Source organism: Theropithecus gelada, chromosome 7a (genome assembly GCF_003255815.1).
Source record: "Theropithecus gelada isolate Dixy chromosome 7a, Tgel_1.0, whole genome shotgun sequence".
In the NCBI taxonomy this organism is placed as follows: domain Eukaryota; kingdom Metazoa; phylum Chordata; class Mammalia; order Primates; family Cercopithecidae; genus Theropithecus; species Theropithecus gelada.
In genome coordinates, this window is record NC_037674.1 from 34,982,698 (window position 1) to 35,007,739 (window position 25,042).

The following is a 25,042-nucleotide window of genomic DNA, read 5'->3' on the forward strand; positions in this document are numbered from 1 at the left end:
AAAGCAGGCTGGGCCAGGCGCGGTGGCTCACGCCTGTAATTTCTGCACTTTTGGGGGGCCGAGGCGGACAGATCATGAGGTCAGGAGATGGAGACCATCCTGGCTAACACCGTGAAACCCGTCTCTACTAAAAAAAATACAGAAAGTTAGCCGGGCGTGGTCGCGGGCGCCTGTAGTCCTACCTAAGCGGGAGGCTGAGGCAGGAGAATGGGGTGAACTTGGGAGGCGGAGCTTGCAGTGAGCCAAGATGGCGCCACTGCACTCCAGCCTGGGTGACAGAGCGAGACTCGGTCTCAAAAATAAAATAAATAAATAAATAAATAAATAAATAAAGCAGGCTGAACTCTCTAATCCCCAAAGAATAGAAGCACTCAGACTACAGAAAGGGAACCAAGTGTAGAGGTCTGAAATTATTTAAGAGGTTTATAGGATAATTTAAAGCAAAAATTTAGTAGCATAATGAAAGAAAAATGTGATAAAAAGACAAAGACGAACGTTCCAATTAATTTATTTAAATTCATTAATGTTGCAAAAAATATGATGTGCAACAAATCAAGACACAAGTTATATTCCTAACAGGTCAAAGAAAATATTACATCTCCTTAGAAAATCATGACCAACTATAGTATTTCTTACAGGGACCACATTAATATCTTGCACACACAGACATCAGAACTGAATTTCTCACAATGTAAAATGACAGTACTAGGCTGGGCAACATCATCCTAAGAGTAGGAAAACATCACAGTACATTAATTTTGTCTAAATGACAGCAATGAACTTGTGGTAACAAAAGTATTTTTGAAATAGATATCAAAGTGCGTTAAGGTCTTAACAAACTCTGAATTGTGTTCTGTGCGAATAGTGCTCCAAGGGCTGTGCAAGTCAGTGGCCCTGAACACCATCAATATTTACTAGTTAGGTTTACACAAATAAACAAGCAACTGTTAAAGGGACATTAAACTTTACAAAGTCCACATACAAAAAGTGCTGTGTAGAAGCTGATGAATGTTATTTTCCAAGTTCCTCCTTCGCCAAACTGCATAAAAATTTCCAAGTTCCTCCTTAGCCAAACTGCGTACAAATTTCAAAATACAAATGTTTTAACTTCTCGTAGGATGTCTTAGAATCATATTTTATTCTAAGACATCCTACAAGCCTAATATCATTAATTTGAAAGCACAAAATCATTTTCATTTGGTGCTTAAGTGCTTTATGTGAACTTTTCAAAGCATTTTACTTAGTTCTCAAAACATAAGTAGGTCTACTATAAATTGTTGCAACATACTGTTATATTTAAATTTTATCGTCACTCCTTACTGTTAAACATGCCATACTACTTTAATTTCAATTATCATTTAGAACTTCAAAGGAAAGTTACATAACTGGGTCTCACCACTGATCTGATTCTAAATTCATTCAGAATCTCAAGAAGGGCAGAGGGGGATGCTTGCCAGGTAATTCTTTTGTATTAGCTTAGAACATTGAGTAGATAATACCCCACTTCCGTCACCAGTTGGCCTTCCCATTCAAGTCTAAGTTCTTGACTCTTTCTCCCAGCAACTCAAACTACACACTTCCTATGACCTATGACAAGACAGACTCTTTAACAGCAAAATAGGCCTAACTTGTAAGTACATACATTAATACCTTTTACTCTATCCCGCTCAGATTTGTGGTCCATTTCTCAAATGTCCATACAGGATTAGAGGAAAAAACAGGCATGAAAACAAAATAGAATGGTGTAGCAATCTCTATTTTCAGCTTTATCTCCTACTCCCGTTTGCTTGAGCAAGTTTAACACTTCTCTGCATATAACATGGGAAAAGGAAGGATGAACCTACTGTCACATCTCTACCAACCTCATCAGGAAACTGGCCTGTTCTATCTGGTATGTCCTAATGCTAATTTATCACTTTAAGAAATATAAAAAGCCACTTCTGTATAAAACACATTTCCAAATTCCCTGAGCATTCACATAAACGGCCAAATAGAAAAGTTATACAGTCTTTTTAAAAGGCCTCTATCAAAAAGCAGATCTCTTACCTTTTTAAATTCTGGAATTATGGTTGAAAAAATTCTAGCTACAGATATATGCTTGCCAATCAGCATATTTCAGTATTCAGTGCACTTACTAGTGATGTCCATTTTGGAAGAGTAAATCAATGTTCAGCAAGAGTGAAATATGAAAAGGACACAAGTGGCCAGGCGCGGTGGCTCACACCTGTAATCCCAGCATTTGGGAGGCTGAGGCAGGCAGATAGCGAGGTCAGGAGTTCAAGACCAGCCTAGCATGGTGAAACCCCGTCTCTACTAAAAATACAAAAATGAGCCAGGCATGGTGGCGTGTGCCTGTAATCCCAGCTACTCAGGAGGCTGAGGCAGGAGAAATGCTTGAACCCAGGAGGCAGAGGTTGCAGTGAGCCAAGATCGTGCCACTGCACTCCAGATTGGGTGATGGAGTGAGACTCAAAAAAAAAAAAAAAAAAAAAAAAAAGGGACACACATACAGTGGCATATTAGGTGACAGCTATGTCTTCATCCCTTTATAAAGGTTTGCTTTCTCTTACTTCCTAGTTTTATCACTTTCCAATGACTCTGCTAGACCCTACTTAGAATCATATTTCTGCATATCTCCCTCCGAGTTAGACTGTTAAGCTTAAATTGTGGGGTGAATAGAACATCTTCCCTTGGTGCTTAAGAGTATGATCAAGCAGAACACAGAATCAAATTATTTCACATGAAAAACTTCTGACTAAAAAAGGGGCACTTAGAGCCTAGTGACAGAAGCATCAAAATAAGCCAGTTAAATTAGATACACGATCCCAACAGAAAGATAAAAAGTACAATCACATATACTTTCACCTCAGTCAGTAATGGGAAATTAAAATGGAATAATATGGGAAAATGTTGCATAGCTATAGATTAGAAACAACAGACTTAGTAAGTGCTTTTCCTCTAACCCACTAGTTATGATTTTAAATCTTATAAAACATTTATTGTGGGTACATCTCTATACCAGATTCCATTCAGGTGTAGGTTAAAGCAGGTATCCCTTTAGTTTACTGACTCACAGCACCTCATTTTCATTATATCCCAGGTGTTATCACTGTTGTCTCTGAATTTTAATGGTTAACAGAACAGTCTTCTACTTAAAAAAAAAAAACTCAGAAAAACATCACTTTTGCAACACTTATCTACCGTTAGGAGCAATGACTGCAAAATCAAAAATCAAAATAACGCAAAAAAGAGTTGAAGTTATTCTTCGTATTTTTTAAACTGAAGAACCAAGTACTTAATGTGGTAGAAAACCACCTATTAAAAACCTCAGCCCATTCTGAGCAACGTAAAGATGTATAGATGAAAGACTACGTTAAATCGTCTACCAATAAAGAATCTAATGACAAATTCAATACAATTGTTTATACATAATCCTCATATGGTAAATTCAGAAGGAATGCCTAACTTGTTATTGTTAGTTTGCTTCTTCAATAAAAAGTGTTCCTAAGATGTGAGCAAGCAGTAATGGTTTTGGCTCAATTCACTGTAATGACATTAGTTCAGGATCTGCCAAGAGCTGCTGGATCCAGGTTAAGTCAGGAGGCTGCTGAGGAATGTTTCATCCTGGGAATCCTCCAGCATCTCTCTCTTAGAACTGGTTTTAAGTTAGCATGCCAAGTTTATGACTGAGGAGGACAAAAAGTATAGGAAAGTTCCCTTTTGTAACAGAAGGCTTATAAGTACATGAGAATGGTAACAGCCACATGTGTGTTCAATCTAGGATAGAATAAATCCTAAAAAGTTAGCTCACATCCACTTCAGTTTTGCTACCCTGGACCACTGTTTTGCAAAATACCTTACAGGAAGGGTTGAAGAGTAGCCATGACCTTCAAATTTGGCAGGTATTATGTCTATCAGCTGTATATGAGTCTTTCAAGTATATGACACAGTATTAGATCAATCTGTTGTTTTAGAAATAATTTTGTCGGTAATTAAACTTTCTGTTTGGAGGCACAAACACAATTTATTTCAATGTAAAGGTACTTACCAAATGAAACAGTTTAAATGCTTGTAACAAATGTGTTATCCAAAACAGCACAATATAATGATGCTCTCTCAGACTTACAAAATTAACCTAATTTACAGTATTGTCAAACATGATTTCATAGAAACTTGAATAAACACCAGATCTAACTAGCTCAAACAACTACTGAGTTCAAATAATTGATATGGAAGTATTTTGGTAAAGTGCCCATAGTGAGAGCAGTTTAAAAAGCAGCCCCTGTTTTCTACAGAAAAAGTTGTGACAGTGAATAACTCATCATTCTCTGCAGTACTACTCAGCACTCACACACACTCAGGGGAGCAATACCCTGGACACATAGCTTATTTCACATTAGTGAACAAACTCAAGATTTTTATAAAGTTCTGACTTTGGGCCAGAAGATAAAATGTCCCATATATACATATACACAAACCCCAATTCCTAGCCTCTTAAATCCTCTAGTTCTAAAAATGGCTTTTTGACTTGTCTTTAAGTTTAAAAAGGAAAAAGTGTGCAATGCACTTGCATTTGTACTTGCTGAATTATGAAACAATATATGTTAAATAAGAAAAAAATCTTGGGATGGTACTAATACACTTCGATTATATACATGATCTTTGGGTATTCAATTCATGAGAATCAGTTTAACCGTCTGTTGCCTTATGAGAAACTTAATTTTCTAAGTTACCCAGGAAATGTATTTAACAACTTACAAAAACAAAAATTCTAATACGTACTTTACAAAATCATGGTCTTATTTACCTGCATATTTCTTCCATAAGACAGGTACACATTAAAAAATATTGCTCAATAACATAAAAATATATATTATTTCTTTCCCTTGCCATTTACGCATATAAATATTTCACGGAAGATGCATCATTCAATAAACAAATGCAAAAACTGCTTTATATAGTGTAGTTCTCTGCTATTTAGCAATACAAAATATAAAATAATAATAGTTAGCTATTAAAGAGCTAAATTCAAGAGATTTGCAAACCAATACAGCAGTGAACAGTCCCTTGTATAATACAAAAGTCCATTATGAAAAAGTCAAGTCGGTTTTGTAACAGGTTACATAAAAATATGGGCCAATAAATGCATTATGAATGCAAAAACAGCACTGCTCCATCAGCACATTCTTCAGCCTTGTTTGGACTAGGTGCCAAACTTACTGTTCACTTTTCGGTTCATCTTGTTTTCCATTAAGCTCTTGATCAACTCTGTTTAATGAAGAATATATATAATGAGAAACCAGCAGCTGAACAATTTTCTTTCTAAAAATAATGACTATTTTAGCATAGAATATCACTCTGTTAAAGACGAAGCTTTGCAAAGAAGCAGACGTAGTAAAAACAGTTACCAGACATCATTTCCCCAACCAGAAAAGAGAATTTTTAAAGGCAGGGGGACTCTGGCAAGAAATGTGACTGTTGTTTCTTTAAAGATTATAAAATACTTTACATACAAATGCATATAAACTTTCTTAGAAGTTCAAGTTACATGGCATATTAAAATCTTGACCGGTAACTTCGCTGTGGTGAGGATCCAGGTGGTAAGAAACTGGCAGGAAAAACAACTCCCTCAAAAATGATTCTGTTAACTAAAATATGAAAGTGCCACGAACGCCACCAATTCATCAATCAATATTTTAAAATCCAGTGATAAAAAAATGCATCCTTATAGAACCCGTAATTATTCTCCAAAACTTATTGGTACACAGTCCAGTCTGTGAATGCCTTAAATTTGTTTTGACAGTATGAAGCCTTAAGAATTTAACATTCAAAAATATCTAAATATAAATTAATTATTGGCTGGGCACAGTGGCTCACACCTGCAATCCCAGCACTTTGGAAGGCCGAGGCGGGCGGACTACTTGACCAGGAGTTCGAGACCAGCCTGGGCAACATGGCAAAACTCTGTCTCTACAAAAAATAAAAATTAGCCAGGTGTGGCAGCATGCACCTGTAGTCCCAGCTACTCGGAAGGACTGCCTGAGCCCTGGAGACGGAGGCAGCAGTGAGCCGAGACTGCACCACTGCATTCCAGCCTGGGTGACAGAGAAGACCTTGTCTCAAAAAACAAAACAAAACAAAACAAAAACCCATCAAAAAACTTATTTATTTAGTGGTGGGTTGGACATCAGTCATATCAAAATTTAGACATGTGGGGATTAGAAGGATTACATAATTACCACATAATAATTACAACCTTTCAAAGATAACAAACAGTCTATTACTATTACATTTGTAGTGGTCTGAATAACTGATGCAGGGACCTTTAAAACAATCTGGTATTAGATATAGAAAAATATTTTTCGTATGTTTTTATTCTTATCACCCATTACTATGTCCACCTGAACATTAGTAAAACAGACCTAAAAGCCCTGGTCTGTGGTAAAGCCAAAGTAACATTTTAAAATATTTTAAATATTGTTATAAAAAATTTGGAATGTACGTATTTCTGATAAGGCATGCAAAATATATCAAATCCTCTTAACATCTGAAATTTCCTTACCAACTAATTTCATAATTATTTTTAAACTCCCCTGAAACATTTTAACAATCTGTATCTGCATGGCCACACTTGCATCCAGTTGTTTGAAAGAAACATTTAAAACTGCTATCCTTTTTCTATCACTGGGGACATTGGATGTCACTGTTGTCAACATTTCTTCAACCCTCTTCCCCACAAGCCCTTCAAGAAAATGGTTTTACTCCTTCTTCCCCTGCTCCCCAAAAACCTGCCATAGGAACTCATAGTTTCGTATTTTCCTTAGCACCAGTACTTATCATATCATGGAGTTGCCACCTTAAATAAGCTCCCTTGTACCTAGCCTCTGTAAAGTTTGGTTTAGGCTGGGTGTGGTGGCTGACGCCTGTAATCTCAGCACTTTGGGAGGCCAAGGTGGGCAGATCACCTGAGATCAGGAGTTCGAGACCATCCTGGCCAACATAGTGAAACCTGGTCTCGACTAAAAATGCAAAAATTAGTCAGGCGTGGTGGTGGGAGGCTGTAATCCCAGCTACTTGGGAGGCTGAGGCAGGAGAATCGCTTGAACCCAGGAGGCAGAGATTGCAGTTAGCTGAGATTGGGCCATTGCACTCCCACCTGGGTGACAAGAGCAAAACTCCGTCTCAAAACAAAACATGCCTATCTAAATTTAATTTAAAAATTAAATTTTATCCTTTTCAGATTGACAAAAATTTATTATTTTTTAAGACTAAAAAAACTACAGAAACCACAAAGTTTTTGAAAGATACATGTAATAATTGTATTTATGGTTAAACACAAGTTAAAAAAACTCAAAATAGTGACCAGTTTCAAACAATACATTTAAAGTACAAATTCCATATTTTTTTCTGATGTCTAAATTACTTTACAGTATTAAAAACTTTTTTTAAAAAAGGCTTAATACAGCACATTTTATCAACAAAGGCAATTCACTGTGAAATCTATGAAGCGGCTGGCTTCAAAATATTCTACAATTACAAATCATATTTTTAATTTCAGTCACGTGTCTGTCGGATGCACAGTAATGCCTAGAAAGGAATGAGAAATCAGCATGATCTAAAATCACTGTCTACATTTATGTTAAAGTGTTGGTTAAACTGTGAAGTGTCATATAGAAGTGTAAAACTGATTCTATCACAAGGCCTACTGAATTCTCACTCATCAACAGAAACAAAATGTGTTCAAAGTTAAGAATGTTCCAGTTAGTTACAGTTGGCTCCTTAGAATGGTCAAGATAATTACATATAAATCTCTCACCATAACTCTTAAGATTGCATTAAACTATGTTTCGCTAATTTAATTGCCAATATTTTAAAGATCTAACAAACTAGATCCAAATTCTACATTTTTCTAAATTAGTATATAAAATTTTAAGTATTTTATACCCTTGCCTTCTTTCACCATTTATGTCAAGGTATCGATAGATAATAGTTTGTTATGCTCAAAGCAGAAGTGTTCAAAATTAAATTTAAAATAGAAAGCAGAGTGTTTAACTGTTAAATGGGACACTGAGATTTTAGGTATTTTATCACATGTAGAATTTGACTGGTTAGCAAGCCATTTAATTTAAGCATAAAAGGAAATCAATGTTGGTTAGCCAAAGAATATATGCATTGCAAATATAATAATCAACCCCAGGGAAATAAATGGATAGCTTTTAAAAAGTCTGCAAAAATATTTCAAAAGCACAAGTTAGCCATTTAAAGAAAATGGTGAAACAACTGAAGTCTTTTATTTGGTGTTCCAAATACCATTTTTAGTAATTTCTGTGGTTTCACCATTAGTACTTAGACTAAGAAGGAGAGAGAAAGGTCCGTGGTCTTTAAGTCTTAATTGGCATCACATATGGCAATAAAACAGGGTGAATCCAAGTCATATTCAGCCTTAGGAACTCTGGGTTCACCCTGTATTTGGAAGTTGGGTACGTTTATATTTACAAATGCTATTATCTTTGTCTACAAGCTAACCAACCAATAAGGAAGAGTTAGTCTGCAATGCAAATGGACTAGTCTAGATGCAACCCAGTCAAGGTGTGCATATACCTTTTTTGTTTCTTTTTAAACTTTTCTTCTTCATACCTTTGTAGGGAAGAGTTATTTCAGTAAATATACATGTTATGAAAATGAATAAAAACTTGAAAAAAGGTACTTAAACCCATTTACATTTTCCAGCAAAACGAAAAATATTTAATACATGATGTAGAAAGTAAAAACTGACTTAATAAATCTGACTTTCACACATTAAATAGAGCAAAACCTCATGTGAGCAGAACAAAGAAACTTTTCCACATGCATTGTAATACTCAGGTATTTATGTTAACAGCCTTCTATCAAGTCCAAGAAGTTACATGGAAGAATGTGAATCTGATCATCAGAACAAAATTTCAGTCACTGGAAAACATTAAGGTTATAATGATTTAAATATTTTTATTTATTTAGCAATATAATTATTCAATAATAATATTCATGATGAGTTTACTCAAATTTGTTGAGCACCATGTTCAAGTCTGGAGAACGTTCTTTAGTACTGATCAATTAGAAAAATCATCTCTTAGATTATAACCAGTCTAAAAAGTATAACATGAATCACAACCAGAAATAATTTATCCTAGTTCTTCAATTGACAGCCTGAAGAAAATTCTAACTTATGGGGATGGTGTGGGAAATGGCTTCTTCCTCTTTTTCTTTGTTACACACACACACACACACACACACACACACACACACACAGACACACAGAGTTATAAAATACATAAAGAATGAGTATTGAAAAGTATCATCCGTTGCACATCAAAATATTAAGATCCAATACAATTAAGGAAATAAAACAAAACATACTGTTTTATGCATTCTGGTATGCCAACATATTCCATGGGGACAAGCTCTGCTAGTTCTGCCAAATTAAAGACGTATCTAATTTTTTGGCTGAATTTTGAGCTATGGAAGAAAATAAAAATAATTACCTCCATATTTCTGACAAATACAATGGATACAATGTTACAAGATACAAAAATTTCTTATATAGAAATGTAAGAATTTTTTTTAAAAAACTCATGTCATTTTGAATGTTCAAAACACAAAAAGATGATAAATGTCTGAGGTGATGTATGTGCTAATCACCCTGGTTTGATCATTATACAATGTATACACATATCAAAATATAGCTCTGTATCCCATAAATATGTATAGTTATTATGTGTTAACTAAAAATAAATGATGAAAAAGTTAAAATAAAATTAAAGTCAATGGCTCTCAAAAATTACCTAATAAATGGTCTTGTAACAGCCAGAAGTGTTCTGATAAACCAAGAAGGATGTACAATGATTAGGGATTTTAGATTTTTCCGTAACCTGGAGTTAATAAAAAAACAAAACAAAACATAAAAACACACATACACAAAGAAAATTAAAAATATCTATAAATTCTAATGCTAAAAGTCAAGACATCAATAAATATGTGCAACTTTATACAAAATAATAGTTGAAAAATCTCACCCAGGAGTTTTCATTTAGGTATGATACCCCTGTAGACAAGAAAAAGGATTCTTGAATTCTGATGGTCCCTCCTACTGCTATGAAATGAACTTTACTTTATTTGGCCAAATTTATGTCCATAGTATAGCCTGTTATTAAATGTCTCCTAGCATACACATTCACTTGTCTTCAGGACTCTGTCAACCAGGGAAAGAGGCCATCCTGAATGTAAAAGTAAACTATCCTCATTTTCCAAGACTAGGGAGAAACTGGTGCTAAGTTCTTCAAAATCACGAAAAGCACTGTGCAGGCAGAGAAGTGTGAGTGGAGAAGATGACCACAGGAACAAAAACAAATCAGATCTAACTCCTATTCTCAAGGAATTTAAAGTTTTGATTAAATATTAAAGGTATTATCCTAGAGCTCTTCTTTTTAAATGACTAAATACAAACTTATTGCATTATGCATATTTCACACATAAAGTGAGATACATATATAATCACAAGAGCTAGCCAATGTCAAATTTAGACTTGATTTAAATTAGCCATGGCAAGATCAAACCAATTGGAAGATCACATTCCTTCCATTAAGTACTAATGACTAACTCCCAAGACAATACGCTTCAAAAGCTTGTTCCAAAGAAAGTCTTTTACAACTAAACAAGCATCATTAAGAAACATAAAGACTGAGCACTGTGTCTCATGCCTGTAATCCTAGCACTTTGGGAGGTCGAGGCAGGTGGATCGCGTTAGTCTAGGAGTTCGAGAACCAGCCTGGGCAACATGCTGAAACACTGTCTCCACAAAAAATACAAAAATTAGCTGGGTGTGGTGGCACAAGCCTGTAGTCCCAGCTACCTGGGAGGCTGAGGTGGGAGAATCACCTGAGCCTGGAAGGTCGCCGCTACAGTGAGCAGAGATTGCACCACTGCACTCCAGCCTAGGTGACAGAGTGAGACCCTGTCTCAAAACAAAACAAAAACAAAAACATAAAACATCCTAAGCACTATAAATTAGGCAAACCTCAGAATGTAATAAAATAGGAAACACACTACATTCTCCATCCTTTCCCAAGATGTAAATAGTAGGAAAGTGTTCAATGGGGAGAAAATTGCACCTTATAAATAAGGAGAAAGTGTTCAATTTCTCCTTATAAATAAGGAGAAATATAGAGCTACTTTGTAAGTTAGAAGAATTAAGGTTATTCTTTAAAGAAAAATCAAAATTGATTTCCCTCACAATATTCTAAAATGCTATCTTTAGAAAATAGAAACCTGCCATGAAATTAATAAGTAAAATTTAAAAAATAAATGGTGTTTTAAAATAGCAACTGAAGGCCGGGTGTGGTGGCTCATGCCTGTAATCCCAGCACTTTGGGAGGCCGAGGCAGGAGGATCACCTGAGGTCAGGAGTTCGAGACCAGCCTGACCAACATGGAGAAACCCCATCTCTACTAAAAATACAAAATTAGCTGGGCGTGGTGGTACATGTCTGTAATCCCAGCTACCTGGGAGGCTGAGGCAGGAGAATCGCTTGAACCTGGCAGGCAGAGGTTGCAGTGAACCAAGATGGTGCCATTGCACTCCAGCCTGGGCAACGAGAGCGAAACTCCGTCTCAAAAAAAAAAAAAAAAACAAAGGCAAGAGAAAACAAAGTTTGATCTACTAAAGCCATTATAAAAATTTATCAGACTAGCTTTCAACTTGTATGTGTATTACCTTCTATCAATTTGCTGATAACATTTCCTGAGCCATCCCAGACTGGGCATTTTTCTTCGAGTTGTTGCACCATTTAAATAAACTATCATGTAGTTTTCTGCTACTAATAGCTCCAAAGTGCCAATAACATATCTGTAAAAAACAAATTAAGTTTAAGCCTTAAAAATCACTGTGCATAACTGAACTAGGTTCTCTAAATTATACAATTCCCTCCTCTCTCCTACAATGAAAATGCTCAAACTGCATTAGCTTGTATTATGATTATTTTAAAAAGTTATTTTTTAGAGATGTATACTGAAATGTTTCTAGATGATTTGCTTCTGGGATTTGCTTTAAAATTATATACTGGGGGTTAGAAGTGGGAACAAAGTATAAACAGATAATTGTTGAAGTGACTGATACATGAAGATCTGATATACTTCTCTTTAGCCCTGTGTATGTTTGAAACTTTCCACAATATGGTTTTTAAAAACACCACTAACCTGACAAATAGAATGACCTTGTGGAAAAAGAACTGATTCGGCTCAGTTATATTGGCCTTCTAGGGGTAAATGTAATTTAGCCACATGATTTTGAGAGAAAAATCACTTCTTTACACTTAATGTGCCTGTAAATGTAAAATAAAACAGTTGGGACAGGTAAGGCATGGTGGCTTACTTGAGCCCAGGAGTTTGAGATCAACCCTGGCAACACAGAGAGACCCTGTCTCTACCAAAAATTAAAAAGTCAGCAGGATGTGGTGACATGTGTCTGTAGTCCTAGCTACTAGGGAGACTGAGGTAGGAGGATGGCTTGAGCCCGTGAGGCCAAGGCTGCAGGGAGCCGTAGTTGTACCACTGCACTTCAGCCTGGGTGACAGAGTGAAACTCCATCTCAAAACAAAACAAAACCAACTTGGAACAAATAATCTGAGATATATTTCCCCATTTTAAAATGACAATTTTTCTCTTGAATTGGAAAACTATTGTTTCATCATATCGAAGAATAAGGACTCATCTAGTCCTGTACCTAGTAACAAATACTTTTACTTTAACCTTCATTCTGTTGTTCACAAACTTGCACTTGAAAAGATACGGGATATTTATTTTTCTGAGACAGGGTCTTACTCTGTCACTCAGGCTAGAGTGCAGTGGCAAAATCACAGTTCACTGCAGCTTTGACCTCATGGGCTCAGGTGATACTCCCACCTCAGCCTCCTGAGTAGATGGGGCTACAGGCCCATACTACCATGCCTGGCTAATTTTTTGATTGTGTAGACAAAGGGCTTTGTCATGTTGCCTAGGCTGGTCTCCAACTCCTGAACTCAAGTGATCTGCCCATCTCAGTCTCCCAAAGAACTGGGATATTTATAATTTTTACAAAGGTTAAGTTTCTTAAGGTGTAGATCTAATTAGCTCAAAATTCTGTCCAAATGTTTTTGTTAAATGTATACTTACTTAAAGAGATTGTCCATCAGGTATCTATAGTTAGGTTGACTACTTTCAGGCATGAAACAGACAGCAAACACAACAATGGCATTTAATCCATCCCCATAATATCCTAAAAAAGAAACCAAAGACAGTATCACCACATGATTTTACTCTTATGCATTTTTAGAAGACATCTGTATGATTGGTAAATTATAAATAACAGTTTACTTTTCACAAACTTCTGTATTAAATGTATGTTTTGTAACTCTTATATGGTCTTATATAGAATTTTAATTTCTTCTTCCCAAAAAGAGAACAGTAAAATTTAAAAAGGTCGGTGGTCACAAAAAAAATCCAAAAAAAACCCAAGACCACTTAAATTAGCATATTTAAAAAGCCAGCCCTATGTTATCAAGTAGACAAATATAGTGATATAACCCAATACAATACAGACACAATACAGCATCTGCAATGTATTTTTATTTATTTATATTATGCTTCTGGTTAAAGTGGGTGTAATTTTTTTTTTTTTTTTTTTAGATGGAGTCTCATTCTGTTGCCCAGGCTAGAGTGCAGTGGTGCGATCTTGGCTTACTGCAACCTCTGCCTCCTGGGTTCACGCGATTCTCCTGCCTCAGCCTCCCAAGTAGCTGGGATTACGGGCGCACGCCCCTCTGCCCGGCTATTTTTTTGTGTATTTTTAGTATAGACAGTGTTTCACTACATTGGCCAGACTGGTCTCGAACTCCTGACCTCGTGATTTGCCTCCCAAAGTGCTGGGATTACAGGCGTGAGCCACCGTGCTGGGCAAAGTGGGTGCTTTTTAATTTTTAAATTTTTTTTTAAAGATAGTATCTTGCTCTGTTGCCCAGGATGGAGTGCAGTGGCACAATCACAGCTCATGCAACCTTGAACTTCTGGGCTCAAGGGATCTTCCCACTTCACAGCATCCAGAGGAGCTGGGGATACAGCGCACACAAACACACCTGGTTAACTTTTTAAACATTTTTTTGTAGACATAGGGTTTCACTGTGTTGCTCAAACTGGTCGTGAACTCTTGGCCTTAAGTAATGCTCCTCCTTTGGCCTCCCAAAGCGCTGGGCATAAGCCACATCACCAGAGCCATAAGCGAGTGATTTTTAAAAGGTAAGTTTTATATTTCAAAATGCTAGCATTTTGTAGAATTTAGGACATTAAAACTAAATTAGGTCCGGCGCGGCAGCTCATGCTTGTAAATCCAGCACTTTTGGAGGCCGAGGTGGGCAGATCACTTGAGGCCAGGAGTTTTGAGACCAGCCTGGCCAACATGGTGAAACCCCGTCTCTACTAAAAATATAAAAAATTAGCTGGGTGTGGTGTGCACCTGTAGTCCCAGTTACTCAGGAGGCTGAGGCAGGAGAATCACTCGAACCTGGGAGGCGGAGGCTGCAGTGAGCCAAGACTGTGCCACTGCATTCCAGCCCGGGCAACAGAGCAAGACTTGGGTCTCAAAAAAAAAAAAGAAAACCAAAAACTAAATTACATCTCTGACATAATTTTCAGTAATGGAAAACAGCGCTAAAATACATATGTTTCAACTGCTTTCTTTAGATATTAAGCCCATATTTAGTAGCAAATACTTCTGCTTTAACCTTCATATCTATTGTTTACAAATTTGCATTTGAAAAGATTTGAACATTTCAAGAACATCAGAATCTTCACTACCTTTCTTAATCACTCAGTCACAAAATATATTAAGTGTGATAATGCAATAAGATAAGGTGGTCTTATTTTCCCCTATAAAAAAGTGTTATTTCTGAAAGAAGAGATTGAAGCCATAAATCAGGCCTTATAATTTGATTCCAGTGAACTAGCTGAATAATATACGTCTGTGGACTTCCTGATCCAGATTATGCCATTTTCTTCATCTGAGTATGATTAAATTAGGCAGAAGAATGCAACTACAAATATTCATGTGATTTGCTTTCAGATGAATGAAGACTGTAGAAATAAGCAGGGGAATGCATCTGGCATTAAAGTAAGTGGTAAATTAAGTGGAAATGACTCCGAAAAAAAATCAATCTGCTTGACCCATGTGCCGCTCTGTCCTGTGTTAGAAGGATTTAAGGTAGTGTGACATGCTCTACAGTGAGGTGTGTTCTGACTTGCCACTAACATTCTAGCACTATTTACAATGTGCCTAGGTAAACTTCTATATATGGTACTGTTAGATTCACAGGATTTATAACTTAAACTTTTATAGCTTTTCCTGTTTCTTAAGGGAAGGGACTTAAGCCTTGTATTTTTGTATATCCCATAAGTATGGAAAGTGGGTACTCTATAAAAATGTGGAGTGAATGAGTTCTCTATTAAAAAATAATTTGGGCTGGGCGCTGTGGCTCATGCCTGTAATCCAGGCAATTTGGGAGGCTGAGGCGGGTGGATCACAAGGTCAGGAGTTCAAGACCGGCCTGGCCAATATGGTGAAACCCCGTCTCTACTAAAAATACAAAAATTAGCCGGGCATGGTGGTGCGTGCCTGTAGTCCCACCTACTTGGCAGGCTGAGGCTGGTATATTGCTTGAGCCTAGGAGGCAGAGGTTGCAGTGAGCCAAGATTGCGCCACTGCACTCCAGCCTGGGTGACAGAGCGAGACTCCGTCTCAAAAAACAAAACAAAACAAAAAAATTTAAAAAAGGAAAAAAAAAATTTGTTCAGGATTTTAAGGCACATTAAGAGTTAAGGTTAAAAAGTCTAAGTTTTAGGGCTGGGCACAGGGGATCAAGCCTGTAATCCCAGCACTTTGGGAGGCTGAGGTGGGCAAATCATGAGGTCAGGTGATCAAGGCCATACTGGCTAATACGGTGAAACACTTTCTCTACTAAAAATATAAAAAATTAGCTCGTGTGGTAGCATACGCCTGTAATCCCAGCTACTCGGGAGGCTGAAGCAGGAGAATCCCTTGAACCAGGGAGGCAGAAGTTGCAGCGAGCTCCAGCCTGGGTGATGAGCAAGAGTCCATCTCAAAAACAAAAAAAAAGTCCAAGTTTTACTTATATCCATAAATGACTTCTAAAAGAATGCCCAAAGCGGTTTTGTTTATAATAGCCCAAGCTGGAAACAACTCACATGCACATCAAAAAAAAAGAATGGATAAGCAAATTATGGTTTATCCATGCAATGGAAAACTACTCCCCAATAAGAAGGAATGTACTGTGGATACATCAACAACATGGATGAACCTCAAAAACTTCATACTGAAAAGTAAACAAAAGAGTGCACAGGATGATTTCAGTTACTATATATGAAATTCTAGAACAGGTAAAACTAATCAGGCGGTAGATATGACAGTGGCTACCGAGGTGAGTATTCATTGGGCAGGGGTATTAAAGAATTATTCTGGGACAATGAAAATGTTCTGTATGTTTAGGGGTGTGGGTTATATATATGGGAATATACAGTTAAATGGGCATTTGTCAAAACTCATTGAATTGTACACTTAAGATCAGGGCATTTCACTGTTTATAAATTATGGAGAAAGTACAGTCCCAGTTTTCGGTAGCCTAGAGACAGCTAAAAAAAAATTTCTTTTTAAAATTTTGAGACAGGGTCAAAAAACAAAAAACAAAACAAAACAAAAAACTGGAGTGCAGTGGCATGATCACGGCTCACTGAAGCCTCAACTTCCCAAGCTCGAGCTCTCTCTCCTCCCACCCCACCCTCCTAAGTAGCTGAGACTACAGGCGTACACCACCATTCCTGGCTTTTTTTTTTTTTTTTTTTGGTGGAGACAAGGTCTATGTTGCCCAGGCTGCTCTTAAACCCCGGGGCTCAAGTAATCCTCCTGCCTCAGCCTCCCAAATTGCTGGGATTACAGACCTGAGCCACCATGCCCAACCTGACAGTTTTCACTACAAATTCTTTTGTACTTTTTCAACTTACTGTAGGTATATAATCATTTTTAAATGGTACTTTTGGCTGGGCGCAGTGGCTCACGCCTGTAATCCCAGCACTTTGGGAGGCTGAGGCGGGCGGATCACAAAGTCAGGAGATCAAGACCAGCCTGGCTAACACGGTGAAAACTCGCCTCTACTAAAACCACAAAAAAATTAGCTGGGCTTGGTGGTGGGCACCTGTAGTCCCAGCTACGCGGGAGGCTGAGGCAGGAGAATGGTGTGAACCCAGGAGGCGGAGCTTGCAGTGAGCCAAGATCACGCCATTGCACTCCAGCCTGGTCCACAGAGCGAGACTCCATCTCAAAAGCAAAAAGAAAAAAAAATGGTACTTTTCTTCTTTTACTTCAAATCTATCATGTTTCTAAAATGATATGATAAATGCTTATTATTCTTTCAAAATTACATAATATCTCTAGGCAGAGTTTCTAAAAGTATTTAGAATTCTGATACCACATTAAACAATCTGAAAAATGTTGAGTAACTCTTACCCCCATGGCTGATAACTTTTTTATAGGGTTCAATTGCCTTCATATCAACTCTGTGGTCCTGTTCTCCAATCCTGAACATACGCCAGCGTCGTCCATCTTCTTTTTCCTCTGCTGCTGTGTATTCAGCAATTGAGCCTTTCCTAATTACTTCAGTAGTCTTGGGTTTTGGAAGATCATCTGTCAAAATAAAAAGTTTTTCAATCACCAATTGTTATACAACAAAAATCAAATTATACGTTAACCACTTTACTATCTAGATTTTACAGAGAATTTTCATTATACCATCTGTGCAATTTTAAATTATCTCTTCCATAATGCAGGAAAAGGCTTATTCTTAACATGAGGCCATTTTATGTCTTTGGAAATCATGGTTAACTTTTTTTATTGCCCAATTTAGCAAAAACCACCTAATCATAGTGCAATGTATATCCACAAGTTCAGAAAACATAATTCATAGAGTCCTCAAAATCTTAGTACATGGGCCTTACAATGCCTTTCCAGATTCAACTTGTGACAATATTCTCCCTGGCAGTTATGACTATAGGTTACTTCAAGTAGTTATCTGGGAGCCAATTTTGTTGTTGTTGAGCACATAAATTAACTGTAATACCAGATAGGAAGTGGTTAACTATTCAGTGATCACTTCTCATTTGATCAGTTTTATAAAGCAGAAATGTATGTATAATATTTTGAAGTATACATGCAGAAGTCTATTTAAATTAGCATTAGCCAAAGCATAAGCACCAATGATTAAGTGTAATTTATGTTTTGAGATTGCAGTTTAGCTGATTTTTAATGTAGTAATAAATTTCAAAATTTCAGTATTATAGTCCTTACCAAAAGATGGGGGGAAGGGGAAACCTACTGTATGTTAGTTGTTTCCAAGACAAAGCTGTTAACGGAAAATATCCTTCCAGGAAATGACTACAGCAGCATTAAAGAAAGAAGAGACAAAACACATAGGCACAAAACTATTTCAGTAACTTTATAAAGTATTGCTTATTACTGGACTGTTTATTGAACCAGTAAAACAGGGAAGAAAAAAGAAACCAAAATTATAGCACATCACACTTTATTACAGTAAAATACTGAATGCTAAACATTACTTTGAAAAAAAAATCATTTTCAAGATGAAAAAACATATATAAAAATTATAACAACTATATATAAGATACTGTAAACAATTTTCTAATTAAAGAAACCATGCAAAGTAAAACACAGCACAATTCCTTTGAATTACAAATAATAAGGAATACTAGGTTTGGGGGCTAAAAGTATACATTAATTTAAGTTGGTCATTTCACAAAGTAGAGTAATGTCAGGCGAGCCTACTTAAAAAGCCAAAGGCAAACGCCTCCTTTCAGAACTCCCTTCCCACAAACTGTTCAATATATGTCTCTTCCAAAGTTTCTTGATTGACTAAAAGAGAGCATGCCATAATTATCAAGAAATATTTTTGAAACAACTATGAAAAAACATGACAGCGCTGGGCAAATAAGAAGTGAAAAAGGCCACTGGTGTAATCTACCATATACAGAGTTCTGAAGTCCTTGAGAATATTCAAGTGTTAGCAGAATTTTGTATCTTAGTAACAAATATATCAACTTTAGAAAGAATGACATATTTCAAACAAAATCCCTTAATACATTAAAAAAGATCAGATTAAAAACAGTGAAACATTTACCTTCCCACTCAAACTCATTACTATTCTCTGATGGTGTGTCTAAGCCATCTAAGTCAATCTCCCCACTTTCATCCAAATCATCTGACAATACAGAGCCATCACTAGGATCCAGTGTCAGGCTAATGTCTGGAGCCATTAGTTTCTTTCTCACTTTATTTCCATTAACTTCTAGTGAGCCTGGAATTGGAAAATAAAGAAAAAGATACGTAACAAGGAATGCTTAGATGCTAAAGTTGAATAAGAAAAATTTTAACTACTTCATTCTTGGGAAAAATAATATTAATTAAACGTAACTTCAAAGCACCTGTTCACAAAATTCTTATTCTGATCATTGTTGTTTCTACATCGTTGGCAAGAGATCAATAAAGTATCAATGTCTTTTAAATAGAGGCAGACCTTATAGATACCTCTTATCACTAAAAATGATCTCCTCCACCTCTTTACTGTAAAACTTTCCAAAAACCAAGCATATGTTTTTCGAATTTTTTAAAGCATTCTAAAAATGCTTTCCTCAATGTTCAACTTATACTTTGACTTCTATGATGGAATAAAAACTCAAGTTTTTTTTTTTTTGGACAAAGAAACGTGTTTTAAAAAATAACACAAAGTCCATAATTTAATTGAAAATAAGTGTCAAGCTCTTACCAGGCTGGTCCTCTGGTCCAGTTATAGCTAATATATCTGCTTCAATACTATCATCTTCTGGTAAAGGTCTAGAAGACACAGGTATACTTTTTAATCCAGAAATTAAGAAAGAATTTTTTTTGAATTTCAATCTATTAAACATACAGCTTATAGAAATAAGTATTTGGAAAATGGAATAAAGCAGTGTTGTTGTCGTTTTTGAGACAGTGTCTTGCTCTGTCACCTAGGCTGGAGCACAATGGCACAATCATGGCTTACTGCAGCCTTAACTCCTGGGCTCAAGAGATCCTCCCGAGTATCTGGGACTACAGGTGCATGTCACCACGCTTGGCTAATTTTTAGTAGAGACAGGGTCTTGCTATGTTGCCCAGGCTGGCTTCGAACTTTTGGGCTCAAACGATTCTCCTGCCTTGACCTCCCTAAGTGTTAGGATTACAGGCATGAGCCACTGTGCCCAGCCTAGCAGTGTGTAAGATAAAGTCTCAGTCTTCTGACTAGCTAGGACTACAGTGGCACATCAACACGCCCAGCTAATTTTTAAAGTTTTTTTTTGTAAAGACCAGATATTGCTATGTTGCCCAGGATGGTCTCAAGCAATCCTTCTGCCTTGGCCTCCCAAAACACTAGTATTGTAGGAGTTAGCTGCTATGCCTGGCTACACTTCCGAAGTAAAAATTCTGACTATCAGAGCTGACTTATACACTTATTACATATAAGTAACACATAAAAGTAGATATAAATTCCTTATGCACAGCTATTATAAAACATGTAACAATTTTAAATAAATATGACTGAAATGCACAAGTATAATGTGATGTATGATGCAATGTATGAAGCTCAATTTTTACTCACAATAAGACTACAGTGACGATGGTTCAATTCTTCTGAGATCGGCATTCTTATATTTATTATCACCACCATATGCAACAGTGTCTCAGGTCTCCTATCAGCTGTCCAACTGCTAAGCTATCCAACTGCTAAGGCACCTGATTATGCACTAGGATGTCTTCTGCCCACTATGGCATGGAAGCACTATTTAAATATAAGGTCTGCGTTTGTTCTTTTTCATCAGCCTACCTGGTGCCAATATAATTGTAAATACAAATGCAAACATGTGAAGGTGGCTGGCCAGATGAGCTAGAAAACCCTTAATAATTTACTTAGTAAGGTTTTTTTGGGGGGAGGGGGCCGGGGGGGATCCACAAAATTATTTTTTTTTTTTGAGACAGAGCCTTGCTCTGTTACCCAAGCTGGAGTGCAGTGGTGCGACCTCAGCTCACTGCAACCTCTGCCTCCCGGGTTCAGGCAATTCTTGTGCCTCTGCCTCCTAAGCAGCTGGGACTACAGGCACGCGCCACCAAGCCTGGCTAATTTTTTGCATTTTTAGTAGAGACGGGGTTTCACCATGTTGGCCACGTTGGTCTCAAACTCCTGGCCTCAAGCGATCTGCCCACCTCGGCCTCCCAGAGTGCTGGGGTTACATGTGTGAGCCACCGCACCTGGCCACAAAATTAAAGAAAATTTTAAAAGACAACTAAAGACCTCCTTCTCTGAGGAATCCCTCAGACTTTGCTTAAAGGAAAAAAAAAAAAACACACACACATTAAAACACTTTATTATAAAAGCAAAAATTTGGAAACTTAAACGACCAAAACAAAAATGAAAGATTACACAAGATTATATATATATTTGGTTGGAAAGGAAGATACAAGAGAGTCAATCTAACTGTTTAAAAGAAACTTTTACTTCCTAGTATCAAATGATCACCTTGTATTACTGAGTTTCTTCAAGAAGCCAAATATTCCATTTAAAAAGTGACATCTCGTCCAGGTGCGATGGCTCACACCTGTAATCCCAGCACTTTGGGAGGCCAAGGCAGGCAGATCACGAGGTCAGAGGCTTGAGACCAGCCTGGCCAATATGGTGAAACCCCGTCTCCACTAAAAATACAAAAATTAGCCGGGTGTGGTGGCACGCACCTGTAGTCCCAGCTACTCAGGAGGCTGAGGCAGAAGAAATTGCTTGAATCCAGGAGGCGGAGGTTGCAGTGAGCTGAGATCGTGCCACTGCACTCCAGCCTGGGTGACACAGCAAGACTCCTTCTCAAAACATAAAAGTAAAAAAAAAAAATCTCAATAAAGAAATTCTGCAGTTTTACTCTAAAATTGTTTTCATTTAAAAGCATTGCTCACATTGGAAAATCTTCATCTTGCCATTCTTCTTTAAGTTCCACACCTTCCATCCTCAGCCTGGATTCAATGTCAACTACAAATTCTTGATAATCCAGAGAGCCAATGTCCTATGAAGAAAGAAAAGTGTTTAACTTAATTTCTACTTTACTTTTTATCCACCGAAAAGGCGCAATAATCTTACATATTAGTTCATACATGATGTTTAGTACAGTGGTCTGGTCATGAATTCATTTACGGGGTTGCAATTTTTTTTTTTTTTTTTTTTTTTTTTAAGAAAAGAGAATATTCGGACCAAACATATTCTGGTAAAGTTAAGTACTGTTTATAGTAAGGATACTGTTCGGTGAAAATACTTGTTTTCAGTTGCATGTATAGTATCTCAGGTTATGATTTAAAATATATTTCATACTATGGATTATATTAAAAATTTGAAGTGGGGTAAGAAATAAAAATGTTCATTATTACAGATTCATAATTAAATTTTCTGTCCCTTGGATGGAGGTTGTTTCTAAACAATAGTATATAAATAATATCTAAACTCATGATTCAGCAGAGTCAACTAGTGTGCTTTTACATTTTCTTCTCAACAATTTGATGCTACAATTCCCGAGCCACTTAAAGAAGTCTATTCAGTAACTTGTCCTGTAAATGAACTATGCTGTCTTTTGATTTGTTTCTTATCTATACTATGTCCTTCTCATATAGCTTGGCATATGTTTTCAAACACTGAACTTGGTGAATGTCTTTTTATGCAACTACATATTTTAACATACGCCATGAACTTTAGTCTTAGCTTTTCCAAGGAATCATGTGAGTGCCAATATCCTCATTTCAAAAGTGAGAATCCAGAGATATTACCTCTGGTGCTGGAGTAAGAAACAGAAGTTTAGGTAAGGGAAAGATCAACCGATTAACAACGCAACAAAACAGTGAAAACTATAGAAGGAAAGAGGTATACATGAGTATTTAGTTCATTTACATTCAAGTCAATAGACGTCTAAAATTATTTAATAAATAGCAGTAACATCTTTTCTTTTTTTTTTTTTGCAGTAACATATTTAAGAGATACAGAGCATCACTAACAGTACTAAAAATAAAGTTAAAAGTGGTTGACACCAGGCTGGGAGCAGTGGCTCATGCCTGTAATCCTAGCACTTTGGGAGGCCAAGGTGGGCGGATCACTTGAGGTCAGGAGTTTAAAACCAGCCTGGCCAACATGGTGAAACCCCATCTCTACTAAAAATACAAAAACATTAGCCGGGTGTGGTGGCAGGCGCCTGTAATCCCAGCTACTTGGGAGGCTGAGGCAGGAGAATCGCTTGAACCTGGGAGGTGGAGGTTGCAGCGAGCTGAGGTCACACCATTGCAACTCCAGCCTGGGTGACAGAGCAAAATCAGCAGAAGACGAAAGAGGGTGAAATGGAGAAAATGACCAACGCTTTTCATAGTAAGTCCTTCTACACCATTTAATTTTTAAAACTATACTATGACTTTAAAAGATATTTATTAAATAAAATCAATTATGCCAGTCATTCACATCAACCAGTCTTCTAAAAGGAAAATGCAGTCATGTTCTATAGCTGTCTTGCCTGCTATGTCAACATTCAAAAGATGCAAAAAGTCATATAGAAAAAAGCCTTATGTTCTTTAACAACAAAATTACAATGGAAATGTCCTAAAGTGTTAGATTTCACAAGGTAAACTAAATTTGTATCTCTGCCAAGACTGGAAGCCTCTCTGCCCAGTTTGAATTTTTACTTATACTCAAGAGAAGGTTTCAAACATTCCCAAAAGGTTTCAATGTTTGATGATACACTTGTTAGCACAGAAAAAAAAGTGGTAGATGCTGACTTTTCAACACCAACTTATTTGCTTGAAAAAGTAAAAAGTAAAAATACAAAAATTCAGCCAGGCATGGTGGCGCAATGACTGTAATCCTAGCTACCAGGGAGTCTGAGGCAGGAGAATCGCTTGAACCCTGGAGGCAGAGGTTGCAGTGAGCTGAGATTGCACCACTGCACTCCAGTCTGGGCGACAAAGGAAGACTCTTGTCTCAAAAAACCAAACAAACAACAGCAACAACAAAAATCAAATAGCTCCTTGAAAGACAGCCCAAGTTTTTCAGCTATCTCAGCCTATTTATTCCATTTTTACCTTAGTATCATATTGAATCATGTGTTAATACCTCAGCAGATAGACATGGATATTTAGTTTGAGGATAATCAATTATCTAAACTGAACATGGGGAAAGAGATATAGATAGATTTACTCTACCATTTCATCATGAATTTTAGGGGAAAAGTACACTAGGTAGATCAAAACAATTTAAACAATTGAGGGACTACTGTTTCTTGGAAGCACTTTATCATCAAGCAGCTGTTAAGAACAGGAAACAAACAAGAAAGGAGTTAATATAACCACAACCACTTTGAAGCAAATCAGGATACTGCTGACTCACACGTTAACTGTGTTGCTTCCCATTTCTTGTTCATATTTTTTTTAGTAAATTAGAATGGGAAATAGCACTTTAAGATTATATTTGTTAAAATAACCTGTTGGCACAGGAATAACTTGATTTCTCAGTAGACTGACTCTTGGTAGTGGTGGTATATCCTTACTTATGCCACTCACCTGTTGCAGTCATAAAGATAAATTCAAAGCAGTTGTTTATCTTAGGTTAAAAATCAAAGAGACAATTGATTCCTTCTGATATCGCTTCAACGGGGAGGAGTACTGATAAATCCAATCAAGATGAAGAAGCTTTTCCCAGGCAGTTTAGCAACATAAGCAAAAATTAAATATTAAGATCACATTTAGGCCAGGCTCAGTGGCTCACTCCTGTAATCCTAACACCTTGGGAGGACAAGGTGGGAAGATGGTTTAAGCCCAGAAGTTCAAGCCTAGCTGGGCCACATAGTGAGATCTGTCTCTACAATTTTTT

At 36.9% G+C, this 25,042-nt stretch overlaps 1 protein-coding gene across 2 annotated transcripts in view; it reads right to left on the reverse strand.

Moving 5' to 3' along the window:
* Positions 1-492: 492 nt before the first annotated feature.
* BNIP2 (BCL2 interacting protein 2) overlaps positions 493-25,042 on the reverse strand; it is a 28,227-nt gene continuing 3,677 nt past the window's right edge. The window contains exons 2-11 of one of the 2 annotated variants that reach the window (XM_025389947.1): positions 22,102-22,208; positions 19,910-19,977; positions 19,265-19,441; positions 17,581-17,757; positions 13,185-13,287; positions 11,749-11,880; positions 9,822-9,908; positions 9,397-9,495; positions 8,602-8,637; positions 493-5,268 (exon numbers count right to left, since the gene is read on the reverse strand). In XM_025389947.1, the coding sequence (XP_025245732.1) occupies positions 5,217-5,268; positions 8,602-8,637; positions 9,397-9,495; positions 9,822-9,908; positions 11,749-11,880; positions 13,185-13,287; positions 17,581-17,757; positions 19,265-19,441; positions 19,910-19,977; positions 22,102-22,208 (1,038 nt within the window). In that variant the 3' untranslated portion in view covers positions 493-5,216. The remainder of the gene's footprint in view (positions 5,269-8,601; positions 8,638-9,396; positions 9,496-9,821; positions 9,909-11,748; positions 11,881-13,184; positions 13,288-17,580; positions 17,758-19,264; positions 19,442-19,909; positions 19,978-22,101; positions 22,209-25,042) is intronic. The other variant, XM_025389948.1, reaches the window with a different exon arrangement.